The sequence below is a fragment of the Phyllopteryx taeniolatus genome, chromosome 1 (genome assembly GCF_024500385.1).
Source record: "Phyllopteryx taeniolatus isolate TA_2022b chromosome 1, UOR_Ptae_1.2, whole genome shotgun sequence".
Classification (NCBI taxonomy): Eukaryota; Metazoa; Chordata; class Actinopteri; order Syngnathiformes; family Syngnathidae; genus Phyllopteryx; species Phyllopteryx taeniolatus.
Window position 1 is genome coordinate 16,782,314 of NC_084502.1, and position 24,985 is coordinate 16,807,298.

The window sequence follows — 24,985 nt, forward strand, 5'->3', positions numbered from 1 at the left end:
AATCGGTATCAGTTTGGACAGACCAAGCCGTTAGCACAATTGAGGTTGGTATCAATTTTAGCATTTGACAGCAAATGCATTATTCTGCTAATAGGAGATATTATCATTGTCAGCACAGGACAAAAAAATTTGCAACGTGGCTAATAATGACATATACATGTTCTGTGTAAACAAATTCAAACAGTTATACAACTTGTTAGCAGGTGTGCTGTTTAACTAATGTTTAATGTGAGGTAAATGTTTGTGCTGCTTGGCGAGACTGGGACAAACTGGCAGTATTATACTATCACATTTGTTCTTTTCTTCATCCTGTTGTTGTTTTTTCCTTTTTGCGTGCCTTGACCAATAGGTTTGCTTCATTTTGTTGTGCTGTAGACATATTTCCAACAATCCTGCTAGTAGGGGGCACCATAAGAGAGCACTCCGACACCCAACATGTCATTGCAATGTCTGTTTAGAGTTGTGTCGTTGACAGACCAATATGAGGCCTCTGTCGGAGGTGGGGCCCAGCCACACGTTGTCGTTGCACTGTTAAAGCAGCTCTGAATCGCCTTTAGTTCCCCCTCCAAGCGTGTGTCTCCTCTTTAGTGGAGTCTCTCCATACAGTGAGTGTGGGGCCTACTGTAGTGCACTCGTTTGGCTTTAGTTTTTTTTTTTTTTTTTTTCAAAGGACGCTAAGCCGCTCATATTGAAAATAATGAATGAAAGTTGTTTTGCTTTTTTCACTCATGCCGGTGCCACCCCTCAAAGATTGCCGCCCTTGTTGGCTATGCATGTCACCCTTATCAAAAACAGCCACTGAAGAGAGGGGGGAAAAAACAAATGATTCATATGAAGTGAACTGCACGCCATGTCAAATAATACAGATGACACACATCATGTTGCTTACAGCAGAGCAAGATTAGCACTTATTTCTCTAGAGATGTGTCATTGTGAAGATAATATGACTATAAAACGGTCCAATCACGCACTGACACACTGACAGTGTGACTTCATTCAAGATTTTGGAGCTTAGTATGAATATGACATCTCTTGACACAGTGTTCCCAGTGGTGCAAATTATCTTTTCAGGAAAGGGGTTTTTCAAGTAAAGAGTTGTACAGCGAAACATGCTTGTACAATATACAGTGTGTGGGCCTTTCACAGCCTATCTTCCCAGGAAGCTGAATCCAAGAACACTGACTTCAGACAGTCTGAGACCATCTAACAGCTGTGTTACTTTATTTCTCCTTGTGAAGCCTGAGTAGAAGCTTACACAGTCTGTAATACCATATTAAGATCACTGTGTGATGTCAAGTACATCAAACACACAGAAAATTAAACAAGATACCGTCTGCTCTTCATCCTGGAAAGAAAAGACATCTGCACACGAGCTGTTAAGGTCTTGACTGTGACTGGATTCTGTTTTCATGTTTTTACGCTTTCCATTCCTTGATCAACACCTTAAATCTGTGGAGCGCAAGCATGTGCACATTTATAAAACTGTCCTAATCTGACCTCAAATCTAATGGATTCATTTTAGGGCTGTATATGCTCCACTCATCATGAAATGATACAGCCTTTTTTGTATCATGCCACTGACAGGGTATGATACAGAAAAACAAACAAGCTGCATTTAATGCACAACCTCAAAAACAGAGTGAAAGGTCTGAACAATGTTTTGCAAACTTTATACAAACTCGGCTCTAAATGCAATTAACATTGAGTGCGTGTCAAGGCGAATCAAAGCAGATGAGGACAATGTTTTTATGTCTGGTTGTTTTCGTACAATGTACTGTACATTTAATTTAAAGTCAGAGGTCATAACATTCAAATTATTTAAATTAATGACAAAAAAAATCATAACCGAGTTATTTTTTAATCCGAAACTGTAGCGATCCATATTTGCAGGCTCTATCACAGTCTTTTTTTTATTACAGCCATTTCCATCCTTTTTGCAAAGTCTACCACCATCTGTCCCTCCAAGTTTCTTTCCAGGATGCCGTACTTACACATTACTTCTTCATCACCCCTGTTTCCTTCACCAACCTGTCCATTACAATCTGCACCAATCACGACTCTCTCTCTGTCTGGGATGCTCAAAACCTCTTCGTCTAACTCATTCCAGAATTTCTCTTTCACCTCTAGTTCATATCCTAACTGTGGGGCATAGCCGCTAATCACATTATACATAACACCCTCAATTTCAAATTTCAGCCTCATCACTCGATCTGATATTCTTTTCACCTCCAAGACATTCTTAGCTAACTCTTCCTTTAAAATAACCCCTACTCCATTTTTCTTCCCATCTACACCATGGTGAAATAATTTAAACCCTGCCCCTAAACTTCTAGCCTTACTGCCTTTCCACCTGGTCTCCTGGACACACAATATATCAACCTTTCACCTAATCATCATGTCAACCAACTCCCGAGATGTTCCTGTCATAGTCCCAACATTCAAAATGCCCACATTCAATTTTAGGCTCTGTTCTTTCCTCTTTTCTGAGCCGCTTCTCCTCACTAGGGTCGCGGGCGTGCTGGAGCCTATCCCAGCTATCATCGGGCAGGAGGTGGGGTACACCCTGAACTGGTTGCCAGCCAATCGCAAGGCACATACAAACAAACAACATTCACACTCACAGTCACACCCACGGGCAATTTAGAGTCTGCAATTAATGCATGTTTTTGGGATGTGGGAGGAAACCGGAGTGCACGGAGAAAACCCACGCAGGCACGGGGAGAACATGCAAACTCCACACAGGCGGGATTGAACCCCGCTCCTCAGAACTGTGAGGCTGACACTCTAACCAGTCCGTCACCGTGCCGCCTCTGTTTAAATCAACCACTCAAAATTTATTTATACAGTGCTTTCCATACAAAAAATTAAATTTAGTGGTTTAAATGGAACCAGTTTTCCACCGTGCCGCCTGATTTTATTATTTATTATTATTTACATCATTTACAGCTACATCAGGATGCATGTAATGTAAGAAGTGATTATTTCTCCCACCCTAGGCTGTATGTTGCGCAGAGGGGGTAGATTAGCCAAATATTGTACGCAAGTAAGAATACTGTTACTGTTACTAATTATATGACTCATGTAAAAGTAAAAGGTAGTCATCCAAATATTTACTTGAGTAGAGTAACAAAGTACTCAATGAAAAAACTACTAAAGTAAAGAGTAACTTGAGAGTATTTTTTTTTTTTTATGTACATCAAATTTTAAAAAATTATAATAATATATGGGAGTCGACATACACCGGCCACCATTTAAATTTTTAACTGCCCAAAAACCAACAATACATGCATTGGGCCCTACAGAAACATATTTGCTTTATTCACTTAAATTACTTCATAAAGAAGCTGTTTGCTGACCAGACTTAGTGATCGTGTGTGTGTGCGTGTGTGTGTCTGTGTGTGTGTGTGTGTGTGCGATACCATAAGACAGGGCTAATGCCCTATCCACTGCCAAAACAACAATAGAAACATCTGCAACTGACCGCAATGTGTTTTCTCAAGATAGAAGTGGGCTGAAATATTCAAATTTGGCCAATGACAAAACTACGCTGCATGTTTAAGCTGTTGTTTTTTGGAGTATGTAAAGTAAACACACTCGCGCGGTGTTACCCCCCAAAATTAGTCATTTTGATTGGCTCGCAAATGCTACGTGCACGGTCATGTGACTGCCTTGTGTCGTCTGATTGTTGAATTGGAGTCTAATGACATTACTGACCACGTTGGATTGACGCAACGGGCGCCCTATGCGGAAGTCGAAGATGGAGTCTAAAAATAGACACGCACACGCTAGAACGGATACATAAAAGTAGCAAAAGGCATGTCGATCATTGTAATTTGGTAATATGACTATAAAATGGTCCAATCGATCATTGGCCAATGATCATTGGCCAATGATCAGTATCGATCGTTCTTCACATAAATACTCAAGTAAAAGTAAAAGGTATGGTGCATTTAAAGTACTTTGACAAGTACAGTTTATCGAAAATGTTACTTAAGTAAATGTAACGGAGTAAATGTAGTGCGTTACTACCCACCACTGATGCAGCATAGCATGCAAATTTGAGTGAATCAGCCAGGGACTCTTAAAGTGTCAAGAGATGTGGGCATTCCCCAGCATTTTGGCAACATCATAAAATGGCCTCCTATTCCCTGCTACACTGGATATGTCCAGACCAACATTGCCACCAAAACCACCACCACGTCAACCCTCTCTACCCTCACCATCACCCACAACAAACTACTGGACGTAAAATCCTGGATGCAAGAAAACGTCCTCCAACTAAATGGTGACAATTCTGAGATGATACTCATAGGTTCCAAATCTGTTCAAAAACACCCACAACTTCTGTCTCACCTCAACAACTTAACTTGATCTGGCTTTCCAGCCATAGAAATTCATTACAGAAACACACAGAAGGATTCTGTTATTTTGTTCAAACAGATATGCAGTCAATTTAGCTTGGTGTTTCCCAACCTTTATTGCGCCAAGGCACGTATTTTATATTGGAAAAAATCTCACAGCACACCACCAAATAAAATAGTCACAAAAAGTGGATGCATAGGTGAATTACGTACCATCTTCTAGTGGAAGAGCATTCAATTGTTTTGCCTGTCACTATACGTAGCTGGCATAGATTGATATTAACAAAGATACTTTACTTTTAGTATTTTTTATTTATTTATTTTTTTAATTAAAGTGAAATTGAATGATTTCTTGTGGCACACCTGGGGATCTTTCACGGCGCAATATTGTGCCATGGCACAATGGTTGGGAATTACTGATTTAGCTGATTTCTTTAATTTATAATAAATAGCAGTGGTCACCCACCTTTTCTAAGACAATATCAACTTTAAAAAAAAAACACCCATTCACTGCATAAGAAAGGTAAATTGTCATATTTTCTAGTTCAGCTGTTTTGAGTTTTACATCATATGATTTGTGAATTAACAAATGTTCCTATACATACAGTCCCTGCCTTCACACGTGTTATGTTGGAAACACATTTGACAGTACCCTGTTTTGTCAACATGCCAACCATCTAACATAAGCAGCTTTTTTCCATCTAAAAACATGCTCGCTTCTGTTCATTGCTATGCTTTGCTTCTTTCAAAACATAAATCCATGCCTTCATCCTATCCAGACTCGATAACTGTAAGAGCATTCTCTATGGTTCAAAAATCCTTACCAAACTTTAGTACTGTACATCCAAAACTCCTCTGCTCGTATCCTCCCTCACTCCTGTTCCCGTGAACACAATGACCTCTGTCCTCCCGAACTTCCCCAGTGCATCCAGTTCTCCTCCGCTCCTTTAATGCCCTCCATAAAGAGATCCCCCTCCTATCTCACTAACCTTTTCCATCACCACATCTGTTGCCGCACCCTCTACGAGCCTGATGCAAACCTCCTCTCTCGTTCGGACCGAGCACCTAACCTGGGGGGACAGAGGTTTCTCCATAGTTTCCACTTCACTCTGAAACAGGACAACACAACTGAGACTGTAACAACCTTAATTCAACCCACCGGTTACAATAATGAACATAAACAATAATTTTACCTATAGGGCTCTAAAAATGTTACTGAGTAATCTTTCAATATATGTTTTTAGTAAATATTGACATAATACAGTGTTGGGATGAAATGTATGGAGTGTCACGTTTGGAATAAATTGTCACATGACCAGAGCTGTTTACTTCCTTGTTGCACCTTGTTGCAGGAGGATGACTGCCTCAAACCTCCCCCCAAAAAGGTTAGTAAAGTATGTTAAAATAAAGATAGGACAAATATTTTCTGTACATATGATCTTTAAGGTGTTAAGTATTGATACATGTATTTGAAATTACTCAAATGTGTTTGTTGTGTTTGCAGAATAAGTAAACATATGCATGGTCACAATAGTGACCCGTGGGATAGCACATTGTAGCAAGGTTCACGTATTTGTCTATAAATACAAAATACTTGCTGTGTCTAAGTATAATCTTTTTTTTCCTCTTATAGATTCATTTAGAGTGAAGTTCTTGCTATTTTGGGTGTAGGTAATAGCCCAGAAAATGCATGCAGCATTGCAGTTCACCCCCACCCCCTCCCCAAATAAAAATTGTGCCATTCAGTGACTGTGATAGTGATGGCTCTGATATCAACTATGAGGGGGAAATAGATAGATAGATATTTGCCAGCACGGATGTTGAATGCATATGCTGAACTTGTGGGCACAGATGATGACAGGGACAACATTGATTACAACTTTCCCCTCCCCCAACCCACCAGCACTACCTTTTGATAACAGAGAATGCATGGCCCCTCCAGCCACCATAGGGACAAGACAAAAGAACCTCAAATGTCCTCTACCCAACTGCAGGCCAAGCCTAAAGAACCTCCAAAGACGTGTAGTCGCCAGAAGAGCCCATCTGAGGAATCTCTATGGTCCTCTAGCTGTTGGATGGTCGAGTAAGAAGTCCCATTAGCACAGCCAGAGGTGGTCAAAAATAAAGACAAAGTGTTCAAACAATCAAAGAGGCCAGCCAACTCCAGTCTTCCCAAATACACAGTATACAGCCCAAATGCTGCTGAATGTTTCATACAAAGCTGTCCTGAGCCAATGACCATTTTCCTGCTAATGTGTCCGCTCACAATAAGAGAGATCACCCTTGAAATGTCCAATCTCTACTCCATGCAGACCTAGGCCAAGCAAGTGGATATGGGTGTAGATGAGCTCCTTAAATTCTATGGAATTCTTCTGGTGTCTGGATATATCCCTGTTCCACAAAGACATATCCACGGGTCAGCTGACAGTGATGTACATAATCAAAGCATTAAAAATACAAGATATTGATTTGACGAAATAATGACCTCAATATATTTTGTAGAGAGAAAAAAATCACTGAGGATCCGTTTTTCAAGGTTAGGCCAATCTTCAGTGAGCAAGTCTCAAAATGTCATGCCATATCCAGAATATGTCAGTGGATGAAAGTATGACAAGGTATTTTGGCCGCCATGGATGTAAGCAATTCATAAAAGGCAAACAAATCCGTTTTGGTTATAAAATGTGGAGCATTGTATCATCCAGTGGATGCATGTATCATATTCCCAAAGACTAGGTTAGGCCAAGGGTCAGGTGTTGTTCTTGGTCTTGCAGAGCAAGGTGAGGTGCCTCAAGGTTGCAAATTCAACCATGACAAACTCTTTACATCCCTTTCACTCATTGATGAGATGACGAAGAGGGGATATGGGAGCTGTGGAACAATGATGGAAAATCTTTCTATGTTTCCTTCCAAATTATGAAAGCAGTCTGTAAAGTTGATGTTTTCTCGAGCAAAGGATGTCTTTCCTTTTGTTGCAGTGTAATGGCGGACAGAAGAAAGTGTCCACAATGGACATGGTGAGACATCACGTGACATGAAAACTTTTGTTTTGAAAGGAAAATGATATTTAAGTAAAACTATTCCATATTTGCTTTGAGTGTGTTCAGGTTTGCTTTCAGTCAAAGTTAACATTATCATTAGCATTAAACTAATGTAACTGTCACTTTTTTTCTGTGCACTAGATGACTTTCTACAATCGGACAGAGGAGACGAGGCTTCTGCAAAGAGCGCCCGTCGAACAAGGATACACGTGAAATCATTTGAAGGTGGAATTGTCTACATGGCTGTAACACAGTGTTCCTTGAAGTGTGAATTAGTAGCCGCAGAGTGATTGTTATTCCATGGGGAGGTCATCTAACACTCTCAGCCTCTGTCTCCCGAAGAAACTGAATGTGAGATGTCTGGATGTCTACGCGTGTGTGTGTGTATGTGTTTGTTTTTTCTTCATTTTCTTTTCATCCTCATCTTTTCTTTTGGCAGATCTTGTTGCATCATTTCCTCAGGATACTTTGCCTTCAGCACCTGCTGACATCATTGACTCAGGCATCCATGATCTGACACCAAATGTAAGAGGCATGTTGCTACTTTATTCCTTCACATATTGTCTGAGTAAAAGCTACGTTGTATTACAGTAGCCTTTAATATCATTTAAAGATGCCTGTGTGATGCCAAACGCTTGGAGGATGAGATACAGTATCTTTTTAATGGGTGAAAAGACCTCTACATATGACAGCATAACATGTTTTGTCTGAATTCTCCATATATATTAAAATTCATCTCATTATTCGAAGTGTCTATGCCAGGAGAGAGACAATGTGTCATCATGAATAGTTTGCTCCTCTGTCCTGTTTTGCGTCTGTTGAGACATCTCCATAGAGGAGAGAGCATCCTAAGAGCCTGTCACATCTACGGTAAGTGGAAAAGGAGCAAGTTTAAAACAAGCACAGCTGCATAAATAGAGAGGGAGAGAGAGATGTATGACATGACTACTAATGATAGTACATATATACAGATTAATGGTTGCTGCGTTGAACATTTAAGACATGAAAAAAGCTTTGCCTTTTGAAGACAAACATGCATAAAAGTCTGCAGTTTTGCAGGTTTATTCCTCAATATAGGGTTAGAACCAATTATTTCATTGGTGCTTTGCAAACTCGTGTCCATTTTTCTGTTTGTGCTGCTGAAATAGGAAGGGGGTCTCCAGATAACTCAAAGCAGAAGACTGTTAATCAGTTTTGTCTTTTGAGGCCTCTTCACCTCTTTCCATCCCAAGTGTAAAGTTTATCCTGAAGGATCTGAGGAAAGTTTCCTCTTAAGACTTCAGGGTTTGTTTAAGGTTCTTTGCTGAGCTCTGTGTTTCAGCACTGAATCCAAAATTCCCCTGCCCTTGGAACCTGAACCATTTCTGAAGGTGCTGGAAAATATATTTATATATTACTTTTTTGAGATATTTTTTTTTTCCGTTAAGGTTCTAACACTAATGCTATTCTCAATATGAAAATACCTCACCTCACATCTAGTCATGCATGACAAGTAGCACAAATAGTTTTCTTTTAAAATATATATTACCCTATTTGCAATTCTTCCGTGATGCTTTTTCAAACACTACACCCCCTCCCAATTGTCTGCTTGTCTTCATTTCCTTAAAATAGACCTATTGTGCTTTTCTTCCCACTTTAAAACATGTCTCTTCGTCAAACTACTCCAAAGATCAAGAGTGAGAGCGCAATTATAACTCTTTTTTTATCCATGCTCAACTCACAACTTGGTTATGTATCATGCAAATGAGTCACTTTTCATCTATCCCCCCTCGACTGCAGGGCCAACACCGAATACAGTTTTCATTACCATGATGACTTGGGGCGGAGCTTGTGGGTTACAATGAGGCAAGTGACTACTGCTCGTGAAATGGTAGCCCAGTGTGTTAAGAAAAAAGCGAGCACCCATAAAGACATAATTGTATTTTCATTCATGGAGGCTGCACTTTACATTATACTTTTGTAAATACACATCAATTAGTGCGCAGATCGGTGTATGTGGTGCATTGCCAAATGCAATTCGGCAAAATTTAGAACAGCTTGCTAACAGACACGTTTTTAGAACTAAGCAATTTACAAAAGATCTATTTGGTTGTGTAATTTCACACTTAATGGGAGGGCAGGCACGCCAGAGACACAACTTTTTGTATTCAATTAAAAAGTCAATTTTCCATAATATGTCCCTTTTGACACCTGACACCCAGATGTCCACGCCCACCTGGTTTTGCTCTGCACAGTGGGTGTCCCTGGCACCATCAGTGATTGCCTGCGTTCTGCAGTCAGCAGATGCAGCACGGTGTCATATTTCAAAGGTCGAGAGAAGAGAGATTTGTGAGGCCCTAAAGTCCCAAAGGCAGGCTGGCGCCTCCCATTTTTTATCCCAGTCAGAGGAAGCAAAAGCCTCGGCAGCAATTACTACAGAGACGCCAAGAAAGGGGAGATTGTCTTGATTTCCTTGAAATCACAAACTTACAGTGTTTGTTTAAAACTGCTATCTGAAGCAATCTTCAAACATGGTAGCCTAAGTCAATCTGAACTTTTTGTTCCAGTAATGCTGAACAAGTTATATAACTGTTATTCTTTTTTTTTTCATAACACTTCTGTTGTCTGGCCGTTGAAGTAATACAAAACATGCCATAGTCTCCTTGCTTGCAAGCCCGACAGGGAGTCAGCATCTACAGTAGCAGCTCTTTAACCAGAAATCTGTTCATAACAGATTCTGAAATTTTCACACAACTTTTATTTTCTCGTTTCACAACTGACTGAAACAATCTAGGATATGTTTACTACACCTTCAACCTGATAACATAACTAGGTGCATCTGCTGCATTTGTTAACTATATCCCGGTGTAAACAATACCATTATTTAAATTACTCTGGGTTCGCAGAAACCGGAAACGTTAGCAGCCTCATCTTCGCTAGAGAATCACACATTTTGTGGTGGCAGGCAGTAATTGTTGGCTAGGGTTTTTGTTGTATTATGCAATTTATTTTGTGTGCTTACGAAGCCTGAGTTGTGGATCCAGCATACAGATCTTCAGATTGACCTTTAGAAATAAAGCATCATTGTGGAGTGTTATGGTTTCGAAGAATTGTAAACCCAAGCTTGCTTCACAAAAATAAGCAGGAGCTATTGACTGCACCAGGGTTCATCTCATGTCATTGTGTCACCCCTAGTTGTCTCGTGACTTTTCATCACTTTTCATGCGGTTTAAGGTCTACTTCTTCTTTTCTATCATTTTGATAGAATGAGTGGTTGTTGGGCTTAATTTATTTTTGCAACTTCCTTAGGAAAACATTCGGACCCCATTGATTTACTATAAAAATTTGTTATGTGTGGAAATGTAACAGGAGGGAGAATATACTGTACCAATCAAGCTATGAAATAATTACAAGGACTTGAAGGAGGAACATCAGAAATTTTAAAAATGAATACTGTAGATAGATTTAAGATATATTTGAATGTCATCAATGTTCCAAGTCCGAACCAACAGCTAAAACAGAAACTAAACATCTGTGATAAATCAACAACAGCAAAAGCTTTTAAGTTTCCTTTCCGCTGATATCAGGCTGACAGATGGTTTGTTAGCATTTTGAATTATCCATTCATAAATTAACTCCGATGGCTCCACTGTGGCGGCACGGTGGAAGACTGGTTAGAGCGTCTGCCTCACAGTTCTGAGGACCGGGGTTCAATCCCCGGCCCCGGCTGTGTGGAGTTTGGAAGTTCTCCTTGTGCCTGCATGGGTTTTCTCCAGGCACTCCGGTTTCCTCCCATATCCCAAAAACATGCTTGGTAGGTTAATTGACAACAAAATTGCCCGTAGGTGTGCATGTGAGTGCAAATGGTTGTTAGTTTTTATGTGCCCTGCGATTAGCTGACAACCAGTTCAGGGTGTACCCCGCCTCCTGCCCGATGATAGCTGGGATAGGCTACAGCACGCCCGCGACCCTAGTGAGGAGAAGCGGCTCGGAAAAAGGATGGATGGATGGATGGGTTCCGCTGTGTTGAATTGAATTAAACTTCCTGTGTCATGGTCTGTGTTTTGGTTTGAGTTGTGGTTAGTTTTGTTTCATGTTTTCCTGTGTTCCATGTTGTTCATGTCGTGTGCTCATTTAGTTATTGTGTCCACCTGTTCTCGCCAACTTTCTACCTCGTGTCAATCAATCAGGTCCCTCCAGCGGCTCGTGTCTTATCCAGGTGTTCCTCGTTGTCACGTCAATCTGTTTGTATTTAGTTCCCTGGTTTCTTTCAATTCATTGTCAGATGTCATTGTTTTTGTCTGTGCCACGTCTTAGTTATAAGTCATGTTTTGTTTCAGTTTTAGGTTTATTCAAGTGTTTCTTTGTTACTTTGGTTATCTGTTGTGGGACTTTTTTTATTTTGCTTTATCCATGTTCCTTGTTTGCCTTTTTTTGGAAATTAAATTTTGAGACTCCTGCACTCCTGCCTTGCCTCCCTGCTTCCCTGCACTTGAGTCCTCCACGTTTTTGCCTTGCCTTCCTCGCCTTCAAAAACCAATCGTGACATCCTGTGGCTAAAGTCTTTTTGGCTTAATTTTTGCTGTGATTCAATTTTGTACACAAGCAAAAAAAAAAACATCTGACATCGCACTGAGAGAAAGAATGCACAATTGTGCACATATCTATATACACACAAGACAAAAAAAGGACATTTTGTATTTGTGTTTAGTAGATTATTTCATTGTTGTAGCAATAAATCTCATACAGTTAGAAAGCCTTTTTATTTCCCTTTTAAATGGTCCCTCATTTGCAAGGAACATGCATTTGAGGAATGAACCAACGAGCTATGTGGGATGTGCCCATAAAAGATTTGCCAATATTCTCTGACAATGCCAAACAGCTAATTTTCTGTTGCCAGTGTCTGTTGTTTTGAGCTTGTGTTAGCCCCAGTAGTGTGCATGGGCCCACATGCTCTGTTGCTCGTCCCACAAATGCATGTTCCTTACAAATGACATTTGTATTACAGTTACATTTAAAAGGGTAATAAACATGCTTTCCACTGGTATAAGATTGATTTCCAAGAAGTGTTGTTAAAATAAAGAAACAAGCTACCAAACGCATATTTGGTACTATGTTTTTTTACTAAGTTTATGATTCATGTTGCATTTATCACATATTTGTATTCTGCAGAAGAGCTCTCACTTTATCTCAGAACCTTGGAGCTAGAGAGGATGGATGCTTTCCTCACACTGTCGGCTGAATGATAAATAAATGCATATGAAATCAGTTATTGCATAGTTACCTTTGAAATTTGAAGATGTTTATTTGTTGTTGTCTTGACTTTGCATCAAATCATTTATGTCCTGTTAAATTGTCAGTTGGTGACACTTTGGAAGCAATGATAGTCTTTCCTGGCAGAGGGATAGAGTCAATCCATTCCTTACCTCAAAGAAACACAATTTCGATGTTATCACACTTTATGTATATCTTTGTGGTAAATTCTTTATTGGAGTGTGCTGGTATGAAATAAAGTTTACACACACCAACATTTTGAGGGGGGAAATGGTCAATTAAATGTGCATGTACATTGTACAATGGTAGAAAGTTACAGTCTCCCACCCCACCTGAAGAAAGCTGCACTGAGGTGATGAGCAGATTGTGTGAGAGATTGGAAATAGGCTTGGTCTGGAGTAGGCCAAACCTGGGCTACTGGCGAGCTGTGTGAGCAGTTGCAATTGCGGCACTGCACAGCTGGCCGCTGGCTTGTTCAAGTTCATCAATTAATGTGTCTGTGCCTGTTTACGTGATAAAAAGTGTATTTGGTTGTGACATAAAAGTGTCTCTATTCCTTCCCTATCTTAACACTTTATGTGGCACTCATTTAAATACTTAGCAACCTATACAATACGTAAAAAACAAAACAAAACATCCTTTATCCTTTAATATCTAGCATGTGTCATAATTTCTTAAATCAGCATTTTAAGTGTTTGTCTGTAAACAAATTATACTGTAAAACAAAGAAATAAACAGTTCTTGGTAGTTAACAACAAAGCTTTTGGTTAACTTGGTTTTAAATTTGTGTGACAATTAGTTATGTTGAAGTGTAATTTACATAATTTTTATGGGGATTTCTTTTTAGCCAATTGTCATCAAAAAAGTTTAACAAAAATGTTCCATTACAGACTGAAGCGTCCATCTATCCTTCAGGTATACTATATGCATAAGACAACAGCTCACAACTGACGATGTAGTCCAACAGATACTTCAGACAAACTCAACACATGTCGGCTAAAATTAAGATCAACCATATCATGAGTTCCTACATCATGACTCTAAAACAGGCGCCTGAAGGAAGCAAACATGATTTGATAACATCAGCATTTCATCAACAGTGAGTTAGATGTTTGTCAAACCTTTCTTTTCAACTGCACAGTATATGCATAACTTAATGCACAGCTCCTGGATCTTTATTTGGACTGTATGTGACCCATTTTAGGAAATGCCAAAGCAGCTGGGAGATCCCGTGCAGATAAGTGGCGCCAATAGCACCGCTGATGTCACTGTCTCTGAACCCATTAAGTCTCCCTCCAGCCCTTGGCTCTTATCTTAAAAAAACAAAAAAAAATAAATGGAACTAAAGAGGTGTTTGGTTACAAAAGACAGAATGGCTCATTCCAACAAAGCAAGATTTGTTGTTTGTCTACTAGGAAAAACAACATGGTTTAATTTAATGTGTACACAGATGCAGAAAATGTTGTCTTTTTTAAATACATTTTTTTATTAGGAAAAAATCTACAATCTGATGAAATAGCATGCGGGACGGGGGAATATAGGGGATAGTCGTAATGAAGGAGGTGCACAGCTGTATTGCACCAGAGAGTAAGTAAAGTAGTTTGCTTATCAGGCACTTCGACCTGTATCCCTTGACAATTCCAAGCTGTTTTTGAAAGGGGGAAAATATTTGCAATGGATCACCTACCTTCCAACCAAGTCTTCACTAATTCACTAATCATTTCTCACCAATTTGTCACACCTAAATATATTAGTTTTCTTCAAATTATATTTCTGATTTTCAGATAAGCTCGATACACCCTAAGAAAGACAAAAGAGAAAGAACACAGCACATGGACATTTGTCTCACTCCAATGAAGACTCACTCCATTACTTTTTACTTTAGATTTAGGATTACTCTACGAGCTACACATGTCTTTCTGACGCTTCAGAAATCACTTCTGCATCCCAACCAGGATGAATAATTGTCAAATGGAATGAGAGACATAAAAACTGAGATAGGGCCGGGAGAGAGGCCTTGGTAGAGGCCCTTACAGCTGTTGAGTGCTGTCACTCCAGAACTATGTATTATCTACAACTACATGCTCGCTCTCTCGCACTCTCTCACACACACACACAAACACACACAGACACACACACACATACACAACCCCTGATCCCCGCCCTTGCACACACACTGTGGGGATTACAGCAATGCTGACACTCCAAGCCAGCCTCTGCACTGCTGATTGGATGTGAACAGAAGGCAGTAACAAGCAGTGGGCTGGCCTTCTACAGTAAAACAAATATGCCGTGCTGGCTAGGCTGCCATGCTTACTGCATTTAAATACCTCCATAGACCACTGGGAGAGTCACGCAATGGGATGAAAAGCTCTGTAGCCAGTGGTCCCATAAGGATGTTTGATGATACAGTAGAGTTTATGCTTAACACCTTAAAAGAAACATGGTCCTCTTTTGATTTGGATGCATGCACTCTCTGCTGCAGTCACCCTCCAGAACGCCAGGAACAACTTGTCTATAAAGGTTTCAGTGTATTAGGTTACATTCCACAAATATCGTGGTCTAATTGCACAACGGCGCAACTGTTTCGTTATGCTCACTTTTACTTGGTGTTACTTTCAAACTACCCTGGTCATGCCGACTCCTATTTTGGGCACCCTGCACTTTAAATTTAGAGCTGTCACTCACACTGAGCCTCTGCAAATCGGAAAATAATACAGCATCATAATAATAGAGCATTAGTTAAGGTGAGTACAACCTCCAAAGTCCATTTTCTGAATCACGGCTGAAAGGATTAGATGTTGCTCTGACAGAAATTCAGGGTTGCAAACAACTCTAGAGCAAGGGCGTCAAACTCATTTTTGTTGCGGGCCACAACGTAGTCATTGTTTCCCTCAGAGGGGCATTATTAATCCATTTATATGTATAATTGCCTTATTACATATACACAACAAATTGATGCCTAACTAGTTTTAAAATCAGAAGCCAGTAATAATTGTTTGTCCAGCTATTCATTGATTCATTCTCTGTACCGCTTATCCTCAATAGGGGCACGGGTGTGCTGGAACCTATCCCAGCTGACTTTGGGCAAGAGGCAGGATACACCCTGAACTAGTCGTCAGCCAATCGCAGGGCACAAATAGACATTCAACCATTCACACTCACATTCACACGTATGGACAAATTACTCTTCAATTAACCTACCATGCATGTTTTTGGTTTGTGGGAGGAAACCGGAATACGCGGAGAAAACCCATGCAGGCAATGGGAAAACATGCAAACTCCACACAGGAAGGCCAGAGCCCAGATTTGAACCCACAACCTCTGAACCGTGAGGAGGATGTTCTAACCAGTTGGCTACCATCCTGCCCTTGTTCAACTATTATTCAATTTATTTTTAAAAGCGGCATTGGTAACAAAAAATGCATTATCTCGAGATTATTAAAAGTGAAGACGATTTGCATTTGTGGTATTTTAGTAAGAAACGTAAAGTCGACACACAAAATTTCCGAATGATGTGGCGGGCCAGATCTAGCCCCTGAGCCTTGAGATAGACACATGCTTCAGAGAACAAGAATGAAAGAGCAAGATTTGCAGGTTAATGCTACTTCAGCGGGCCTGATGACATTCTGACGACTGAGCTCAAATCATTAAAAAGAAAGTAACCTTAACAATTAGTTGCAATTACATCAGCTTTAAGAGGTAAATATTGTTCATTTGATACTTAACATATGCCTGCAGGGATTGGATGTATTTAAGTTATATTATTTAAGTTATATTAAAATACCCCACACATGCAAAAGTATTAGGGCACGACACATTTTGACATAAAAACAGTCAGACATACTGTATACAGTTAGCAGGACTATGCAACAAATTTACACAAGGACTATCCCATCACATTTTGGTAAGGATAAGTGGTAGATACAGGGATCTATTATAATAATTTCAGTCACAATGGTATCAATAAAACCATCGACCCTCAGAATCATAATGGCACTGTCTGTCACATTGCTTTTCATCCTCGCTGAACCGGGTAGTAGCCTGCTAACTAGCAAACAGATGGACAAACAAACACAAATACAACACTCCACATACTCCACACGCCACAGAACAGCTGTACATTATGTCAGGCACGTTACAAGGATTAGGAAGATGCTGATATCTTCCCACACAACACAAGTGTGAACTGTCAACGTTTGATGATGTATGTGTTGTCATTTTCCATTGCTGCGACCTTGAAGGTCCCAAACCGCTTTCTTCAATGTCTTCTCTGATTGGGAGAGGCAGATCGGGTTCCCATACAACAGCCACGGAAGCAGAAGATGCAACGATAGGAGCTCGCTGTGACTGAATAATGCCTCTTTTTTTGATGTTTTACCATATGGGATCGTGAAAGGACAGAATGAGAACAGTAATTAGGCCGGTGTCCACTGGGCTTTAAGGTGCTGATCAGCCTGCAGACATAAACAGAGATGTCAATGAGAAAGATCATTCATGCTGAAACAACAGGATGGGGAGTGTTCAGAACGGGTGCTGGGATATGGTAAATCACTCGGGCGGTGGCATTGTGACAAAACAAAAGCGGATTTATAAATGAATTTTTCAGTCATTTGGAGCAAACATATAGGCTGTTTGTTTCTCTGGAAATCCTCTGCTACTCAGGCACTTAAATGGACAAAATAGAAATGGGAAAATGTTTGTATTCAGCTAATCTGCATAAGTGGCTGAATCACTTTGTCAAGTCAGATGCAGATGACCAGGTGGTAACAACCAGATTTTGAGGACTTGTGCATTTATCATAGGTATTTGGATATTTTAGTGTCCTTTCCCCAAAAAAATACTTTGACAGTGTCAATGTAATCTTTTGGTCAATTTTACACATTATAAACACATTTCAAGCCTCACCTATTAACACTACAACACATCCACATCTAGGTGTATTTACATCCTTTGCTGTGCTGCAATACACTTTGCCAGCTACCTGCTTTTGTTAAAAGCCCTTTGTCAATAAATTTGACTTCCTCGACACTCAATACTGAGTCCATTAAGCCTGAGGGCTGCTCTGTGCAAAGGGGCCAATAGTTCCAGTAAGGTATCTGCTGAGCTCTCATTAGTGAGCATCATCATACGTAATTCTGGCACGTGTAATGCCATTAGAGGGGATTTGGCATCTGATAGTTGAGTAATGGGATGAACTGGACAGTAAATCTCCAGAAGCATAGCAGGAAGTCTTCCTCACTCAAAGGTGGAGAAACCTTTCACAAGATAAGTCATTACAAAAGGTTTTCACCATTAATTTGGTCTGAAACATGTACAACTCTTTTATTTTTACAACTTTGACAGAAGTAAAAACAAATAACTGAAATAATGTTGTTGCACAAGTGTGCACACCCCTATAACTGTGGATGTGGCTGTGTTCAGAATCACATTCAAACTCATGTTAAATCAGCATCAGCACACAGTCACATCCCAGTTTAAGAGGGTGTACATATGTGCAACCACATTATTTCAGTTGCTTATTTCTATGTCCCCTCTCAAAAAGATTGATGAAGAAAGTTTTGAAATTATTTATCTTGGTCTGTATAGGATTTGAACACTGGTGTGGCAACTTTTTATATCCACTGTAACTGCTTGTGATGCATGACACAGGAATCTGTATCTGTATGTAATCTAATTATGCAGCTGTTTATAGTTGCGGTAACCACGTCTTGTTAATTACATTTACAGTTGTTCATTATTGAATGTGTGAAATAATAAATGTCATCTTCCTCGATTTCAGGAGCCCTTTCCAGAGATAGCTGTAACCCACTGCAAGGGAAATATCATCTACAAGAAACTGAACTCCTCTCCCCGAAAGTGTTGGTGCCCTAAGCTATGAACAGAAATGTGTGTTTTACTAAAAATGAAAGCAAACACCCCGATATAGAAGAGGTGACTCAGCTTCCAGCTTGGCAGAAAGATCCCCTGAGACCTTTGACCTCTTAATCGTTTAGCAGCGCTTACGTTTGAGATCTGCTATGAGCTATTAGAGCGATTAGTGTCACACAGATTTGGGGAGGGGCCAAGCCTATATCTGGACTTTATAGTATTCTCAATTTCTCAGCATTTATTACTGAGCACCCAACCTATGCTGAGACCTAATAGAGCATGTGATACATTGTGGCATATTTTCCAGATGGAGGCTTTTTGTTCATACGTAATCTGTGTTGAGCCACATAAAGTGACAGATATAATGCCACTGACAGACATTCTATTTGTATAATATACAAGGCCGTGTATTTACTGCATACCCATTCATCCAATTTCTATAGTCCTTGTCTTCATTATCGAGGGTGAACTGTCGGCTATACCAGCTGACTTTGGTCCATCGGCGGAAACACCCTTGACTTGTTGCGCAAGGCACTTATAGACAAACAAGCATTCACACCTGTGGACAATTTAGTCTTCAATGAAACCAAACATGCACCTTTTGGAAATGTGGATGGAGCCAGAGTACCCAGAAAAAAAAGCCACGCAAGCACGGCAAAAACATGCAAATTCACACAGAAAAGCTGGAGCCAAGATTCAAATCCAGAACCTCAAAACTGCAAGGCAGACATGCTAACCTTGTCGTGATTCCAGATTCTGTATATAGTATTTGGAATGTAAAAAAAATATACATGCACAATTGTTTTTCTTATTGTCATTGTCCATCCATCCATCCATTTTCTGAGCTGCTTATCCTCACAAGGGTCGCGGGAGTGCTGGAGCAAATCCCAGCTATCATCAGGCAGGAGGCGGGGTACACCCTGAACTGGTTGCCAGCCAATTGCAGGGCACACATATAAACAAACAACCATTCGCACTCACTTTCACACCTACGGGCAATTTAGAGTCTTCAATTAACCTACCAGGCATGCTTTTGGGATGTGGGAGGAAACCGGAGTGCCCGGAGAAAACCCACGCAGGCACGGGGAGAACATGCAAACTCCACAGAGGCGTGGCCGTTGATTGAACCCTGGACCTCAGAACTCTGAGGCAAACAGTCGGCTACCGTACCGCCTATTGTCATTGTAATATGCAAAATTAAAAAAAATTAAAAAATCACTCATCTGGGCAAAATAAAGCATAAAAAGGCAAAACTAATCAATAAAGACTATGCGACGCAAAAACTTCATTCATCTGTTGTAAAATCAAGTCAAATTCTAATTTCACAAACCCTTAAAATAGGACGGTGCAGGAGCATCAATAGTCAATTAATGGCTTTGTTCACTGTGTTCATTGCAGCTGGATAAAAAAAAAAGTTAGTGTATACAAAGTATACAAATTCTACAGAACAGTGGTAAGATGCATTTACAATTCTACCAAGGTTAACTTGAGAGCAATTAGACTAATAAAACTACAGAGAGGTCTAAATAATTTGGATTTAAGCCCCCATCAGTCACGCAAAACGCAATACAAAAAAAAAAAAAAAAAAAAAAAGAGTAACCTTTCCAAAAACAATGCTTCGCTCGTAAAGTAGTTAAATCAAGTTCACAGGAATGAGCAGAATATCTACCGGACATTACATGCTTGATTTAATTTTACATTAAACAACCATGTGGAGAATAATTTTTCAAAGAGTGGGCAACGTGTTTATTCTACCTTAGCTATTAAAACGTGCGCGATTGTTGATACATTTGAACAACAATGTCATTTTGTAAAATATGTATTGTTTTGAAACGCCTTACCGGAAGTAAAAGAATCCTTGTCTTGTTGCGGATCCGTTCGCCATCTTGAATTGTCTCGAGCAGAAGCGGCAGCAGCAGCGGCGGCGGCGGCATCGGCGGCGGCATCGGCGGACTTTGGAGGGGGGAAATCAGCGCGTCCTAATTTCCAAAGCCATATTAGTTACGAGGATTAACGGGGTTTCCAGTGGTTGTACTCGTCAAATGAGCATATCTTCTCGGGCATATTTCGATGTGGACGTCTGTTGAAGAGCTTTAAGCGAAAAGCACCTCGCAGTTCGGCTCTGTTTTTGCCTTCTGGAGCGGCGGACCGATCTTCGTCTGTGGCCTGGCTGCCTGGTTGGACTATTAGGCAATATTCAGGCTACTGCGCGGAGTTGGGGGGGGGGGGGGGGGAAATCGATTTATCCCACTCTGGTGTTGGGAAATGGTCGCCAATTTGACGTTTTCATGCAATGCTAAACAACTCACCGAGGACAAGTTTGATTAGAGGACGGAGTGCGCTTGATTTCCAGTCCGATGGAGATCGCCTCTGTCCGGTTCTGGCTCGGTTCCCTGTTCCGTTGCTCTGACAAAACAATCGTTCCAACAAAGCCACGTTTGTTCGTTACGATGCTGCAGCATGCCAAACATATGCTAGTGTTGGCTTGAATGCCAAGAAGAAATCGCCTTCCATTGCTCATCTGTAAACGTGGAAATACCAAGTCCCCCCCCCCCCCCCCCCCTTTCGGACTAGTGAGGCTTGCATTACCCGGGATATCTTTGGATTTATCTCGTTGTAAAGATGTCCTACTTGCAGAGACAGACCTCCTCCTGACTCTGGCGCCGTGAGGATTTTTTTCGTTTCGTCTCTTATTTTTTCTTGTAACTTTTTTATTATCTGAGGATCAGATTCGGATGGAAAATGGGAGACGCCACCAAACTGGCCCTCGCCGTTTTCCTCATCTCCTGTTCTTCAGGTGGGTTTGGAGGTACTGTACGTACTTGTATATCAGTCATATGCCCATTTTGTGCAATGTATGCCGGTTGTTACCTGTGCAGAATCCGGTGCAGTGCAACACCGTAGGGGAACGGGTGGGTGTGTTAATCTCATCCTGGCATCGTTTGTGGCCGGTGTTGTTTTTATTTTTGTCATCCGCACACTTTAGCCTCAACAAATAGTATACTAACAAAAATAGTTACTTTTAATGGATTGTCTTGTCCCCTGTTGCTAGTTTGTGATTAACTAAACATCGTAGACATACTAAGTAGGATTGGAATTGTAGTTAAGATATTTCATGATAGCATTCTTGCAGTGTATCGATCATCTTATCTCGGGAATTGTTCAGTATTTTCGACCTGATGGCCTAATGGAGAGCAAAAACTAGCTCTCCTCATGCATATTTAGTTTAATTTGTGAATTAGGAATACTTAGCAATTAACCACTAGTGTTGCAGAATAACGTTTGCGTTCATGCAAGTCATGACTTAATAAAGGGCTTAATGTAAACATTTATCACTTGTTATAACTCCTTATTAGCAATAGCACCAGGCACTATTAAAACAAGTATTCATGTCCTGTTATTGCTCTTTATCAAAACATTTGTATGCAACATGCTGAAGCAGTTGTTGATGCAACTCAATCAGTGACAAACAGTTAAGTTGCAAAGGTCACATACTGTTTGATTTAGTTGATCCACACATAGCAATGTTTTTATGTTGTGATAGCGCATATCGTCCTGCTCATGATACATTTAATTCATTATCGAAATGAAAGGTATGTAAAGGGGTCCATTGGGGAGCTGGAGTCCTTGCTGAAGTTGTGCTTCATTACCCGTCTTGTATGCAGATTAGAAAACCTAAATGTCCACGTCCATCACTAGGCAGTTATCTAAATGCCTGTAAGTGCAGAGTCCATGTTTGCAGCAGTGAAACATGTTAAAGGCTGCTATAACGCATTAACCTGTCTGGAGGTCTACCAATATGATTTTGTAAGCTTATCTGATCTGTAACTTGTTTTTTTCCCAGCAAGTATCCTTAGTTCTTTCTGTCTGTCTTCCCTGTTGGTGGTGTTCTGGATCAACGTTGGTTTATGTCTGTTTGGACGACAACAATAATGACAAGCTGGAGTTTTACAGAAGAAATGGCAAATGTGAAATCTTCGGTTGACATTGTCCACTGTGTTGCAGAAGGCCAGCTGAGGCTAGTTGCTGAAGTTGTTGGCTCTGGTGACTATTCCTTTCAAATAGTTTTTTTCTGTTTAAAAGTATTGCTTTGCTTAATGCTATTGAGAAGGTTAGCTCTACTAAAGATTTTTCTTTCATAATGGCTGTTTTCAGTGATTGTATTACTTCTTGTATGTGTGTTTTTACTAAAGGTTTTCTTAAGCTTAAAGTTTGCAAAGAGAAAGTGGAGTGAGGGTTGTCTAACCAGGGAGTCATGCAACAATTTTGGTCTGGTTCTCAAAGGAGTACCAGAGATTGTTGCTTGGTGCTATTCTTTTTGTCTTTTTTGGGAATGTGAGTGTCTCCGTTTGCAAAGTTCATGCTCGAGGCTGAGCTCAACTGAACTGAGACAGGAATGTATCGGTTCATGAAATGATTCCAATAAGTACGTTCATTCAAAAGATTTGTGCTCCCCTGTCTATAACCCACGCGCCCTCTGCCTAATGTAATGCAAATTGCTCGATACAGTACTTAATGGGCTGTGTCAATTAAGTGAAAGCTAAAAGAAAAAGGGTGCTGTAAATGTTTAAAGGTCAGAGGAAAAAGATGTTAAAACTTGATAACTCCAGAACCCCTTTACAAACCACATCTGCCATTTCGAAGTGATTCTATAGCAGATATACAGCAGTTAAATCGATAAACATGATTCAGAATGCACCTTCTGCTTTTTGCATCTAGCGCCTTCCAGTCTTCGGCTCTTTCCGGCACTGTGACGTAACACGAGCCAAACAGTTGTGTGCTATTATTCCATGCTGTTGTTCTCGTCCTTGTGTATTTGTTGTCATATGATTTAGCGATGTCAAAATGGTTTATTGTGTGGTATTTGGATGTACAAATGGTGCAGGCAGTGGCAAGAGTTTCTTTGGCTTTCCAAATGAATAATGAATATGTGACCAGCGGATAGGGAAAATCAATCGACAGGGGAAGAAACGTGGTCAGCTATGGCTGCCTAGCAAGCATTCTAAACTCTGTGCTGATCCCTTCAAATCACCGTGTTTTGAGAAAGACTTAGCAGAAAGCATTGGATACACAGGTGTATTTTTTCCACGGCCATTCGGACCTCAACTTCCAGCAAGAGAACTAAATCTGACAGCCGCCACGGTGTAGCGACGAAGTGGCGCAGACAAGAGGTGAGGATTTCCTTATATATACCTACAATTCTATTGTGGTTATTATGCACTGGACAGTCGGAAAAAAAGACCCACGGAGTACTGTCGTCTGTACTTTTGCCTGTATGACAAGCCAAAAGACACTGCAAATACTTTCTGTGTGGCGTGTTATAAAGCTACTTGAGCAATGGGCACACAATATGTAGGAATACTGCATACAATGTAGAAGCTTGTGCCGTGTCACTGAAACATATATGAATATATAATACTTATAGTAATGCTCAAAAATATTATTTCTAGCCTTGACTGTATAAAAAGACATGCTTTTGACATAACGTCACATCGACCCAGTGGCCACTCTCTTTCTGTTGTACAGCTGCTACTTGGCTGCTCGTCGTCGTCACTGTCAGGTTCCGACCTAACGATCGGCTCAAACGTACGGTTCGATGATGCCAAGTTCAGTTGGATCCTCCTGTGCGTCCAAATCCTGCTCCTCCTCCTCATATTCCAACACGTTGCTCGCCATTGCTTGAAGAGTGTAGCGCGCTGTGTTTGTCAATTGCAATTTCACTTCCGGTAGCCCTTGCGGTGGATAGAGTAACCACACCCGTGTCTTGAGCTTCCGGTATGTTCGGAGAGTGCTCAATATGCGTAATAAAAACCTAATTTTTAGCTAAACTATAGTTGACAACTTGCTGGAAATTATTTACTTGTATTACATAAGATATCCATATTTTTTAGCATGACTTTAAACTGCATACACTCCTTGAAGTCTCGGCGCCTTTTGCAAATGGTCGTTGCACCGGACTATTGCGAGATTAGTCATTCAAACTGCTCTAAGTGCTAGAGGACTCTTCATCTTTTTGCAAAAGTGTAAAAAAAAAATACAAAAAAATTGTACCGGCATTACCAGATAACTAGCAACCCTTTATTGCTCAGTGACTGTTTTTCTCATTGTCTTTGTCTCAAAAGTGTTCTCTGTCAATTGACTGTCTGTTGTCGTACTAGAGCGGCTCCAACTACCGGAGACAAATTCCTTGTGTGTTTTTTGGACATACTTGGCAAATGAAGATGATGAAATAAACAATGCAAACATGAATTGTAACTGACCCCATGACATCTTTGTCCTCTGACCTTTAATTGAAAAGTTGTTACTTTGCCTGAGAAAATAGAACTATGTCAACAAAGCGAACACAATGTTAACAGATCTGTCGCGTCCACCTTTGCTCGGTTATGCAATTGATTAAGCTCAGCCTGTTGCAGTTGCCTATCAGATGTGAACTAATTGGGCATTGAAGTCATGCTTCCACAT

The 24,985-nt window shown here is 40.4% G+C and overlaps 1 protein-coding gene and 1 long non-coding RNA gene across 4 annotated transcripts in view; one reads left to right on the plus strand and one right to left on the minus strand.

Moving 5' to 3' along the window:
* Positions 1-15,847: 15,847 nt before the first annotated feature.
* Positions 15,848-20,500, minus strand: LOC133479221 (uncharacterized). The gene is made up of 2 exons (XR_009788874.1): positions 20,365-20,500; positions 15,848-17,109 (listed from the first exon to the last, which is right to left on the minus strand). It is a non-coding gene; the product is annotated as an uncharacterized LOC133479221 (long non-coding RNA).
* LOC133479201 (activin receptor type-2A-like) overlaps positions 20,433-24,985 on the plus strand; it is a 68,445-nt gene continuing 63,892 nt past the window's right edge. Inside the window, exon 1 of one of the 3 annotated variants that reach the window (XM_061775820.1) lies at positions 20,433-21,332. In XM_061775820.1, the coding sequence (XP_061631804.1) occupies positions 21,266-21,332 (67 nt within the window). In that variant the 5' untranslated portion in view covers positions 20,433-21,265. The remainder of the gene's footprint in view (positions 21,333-24,985) is intronic. The other 2 variants (XM_061775829.1, XM_061775839.1) reach the window with 2 other exon arrangements.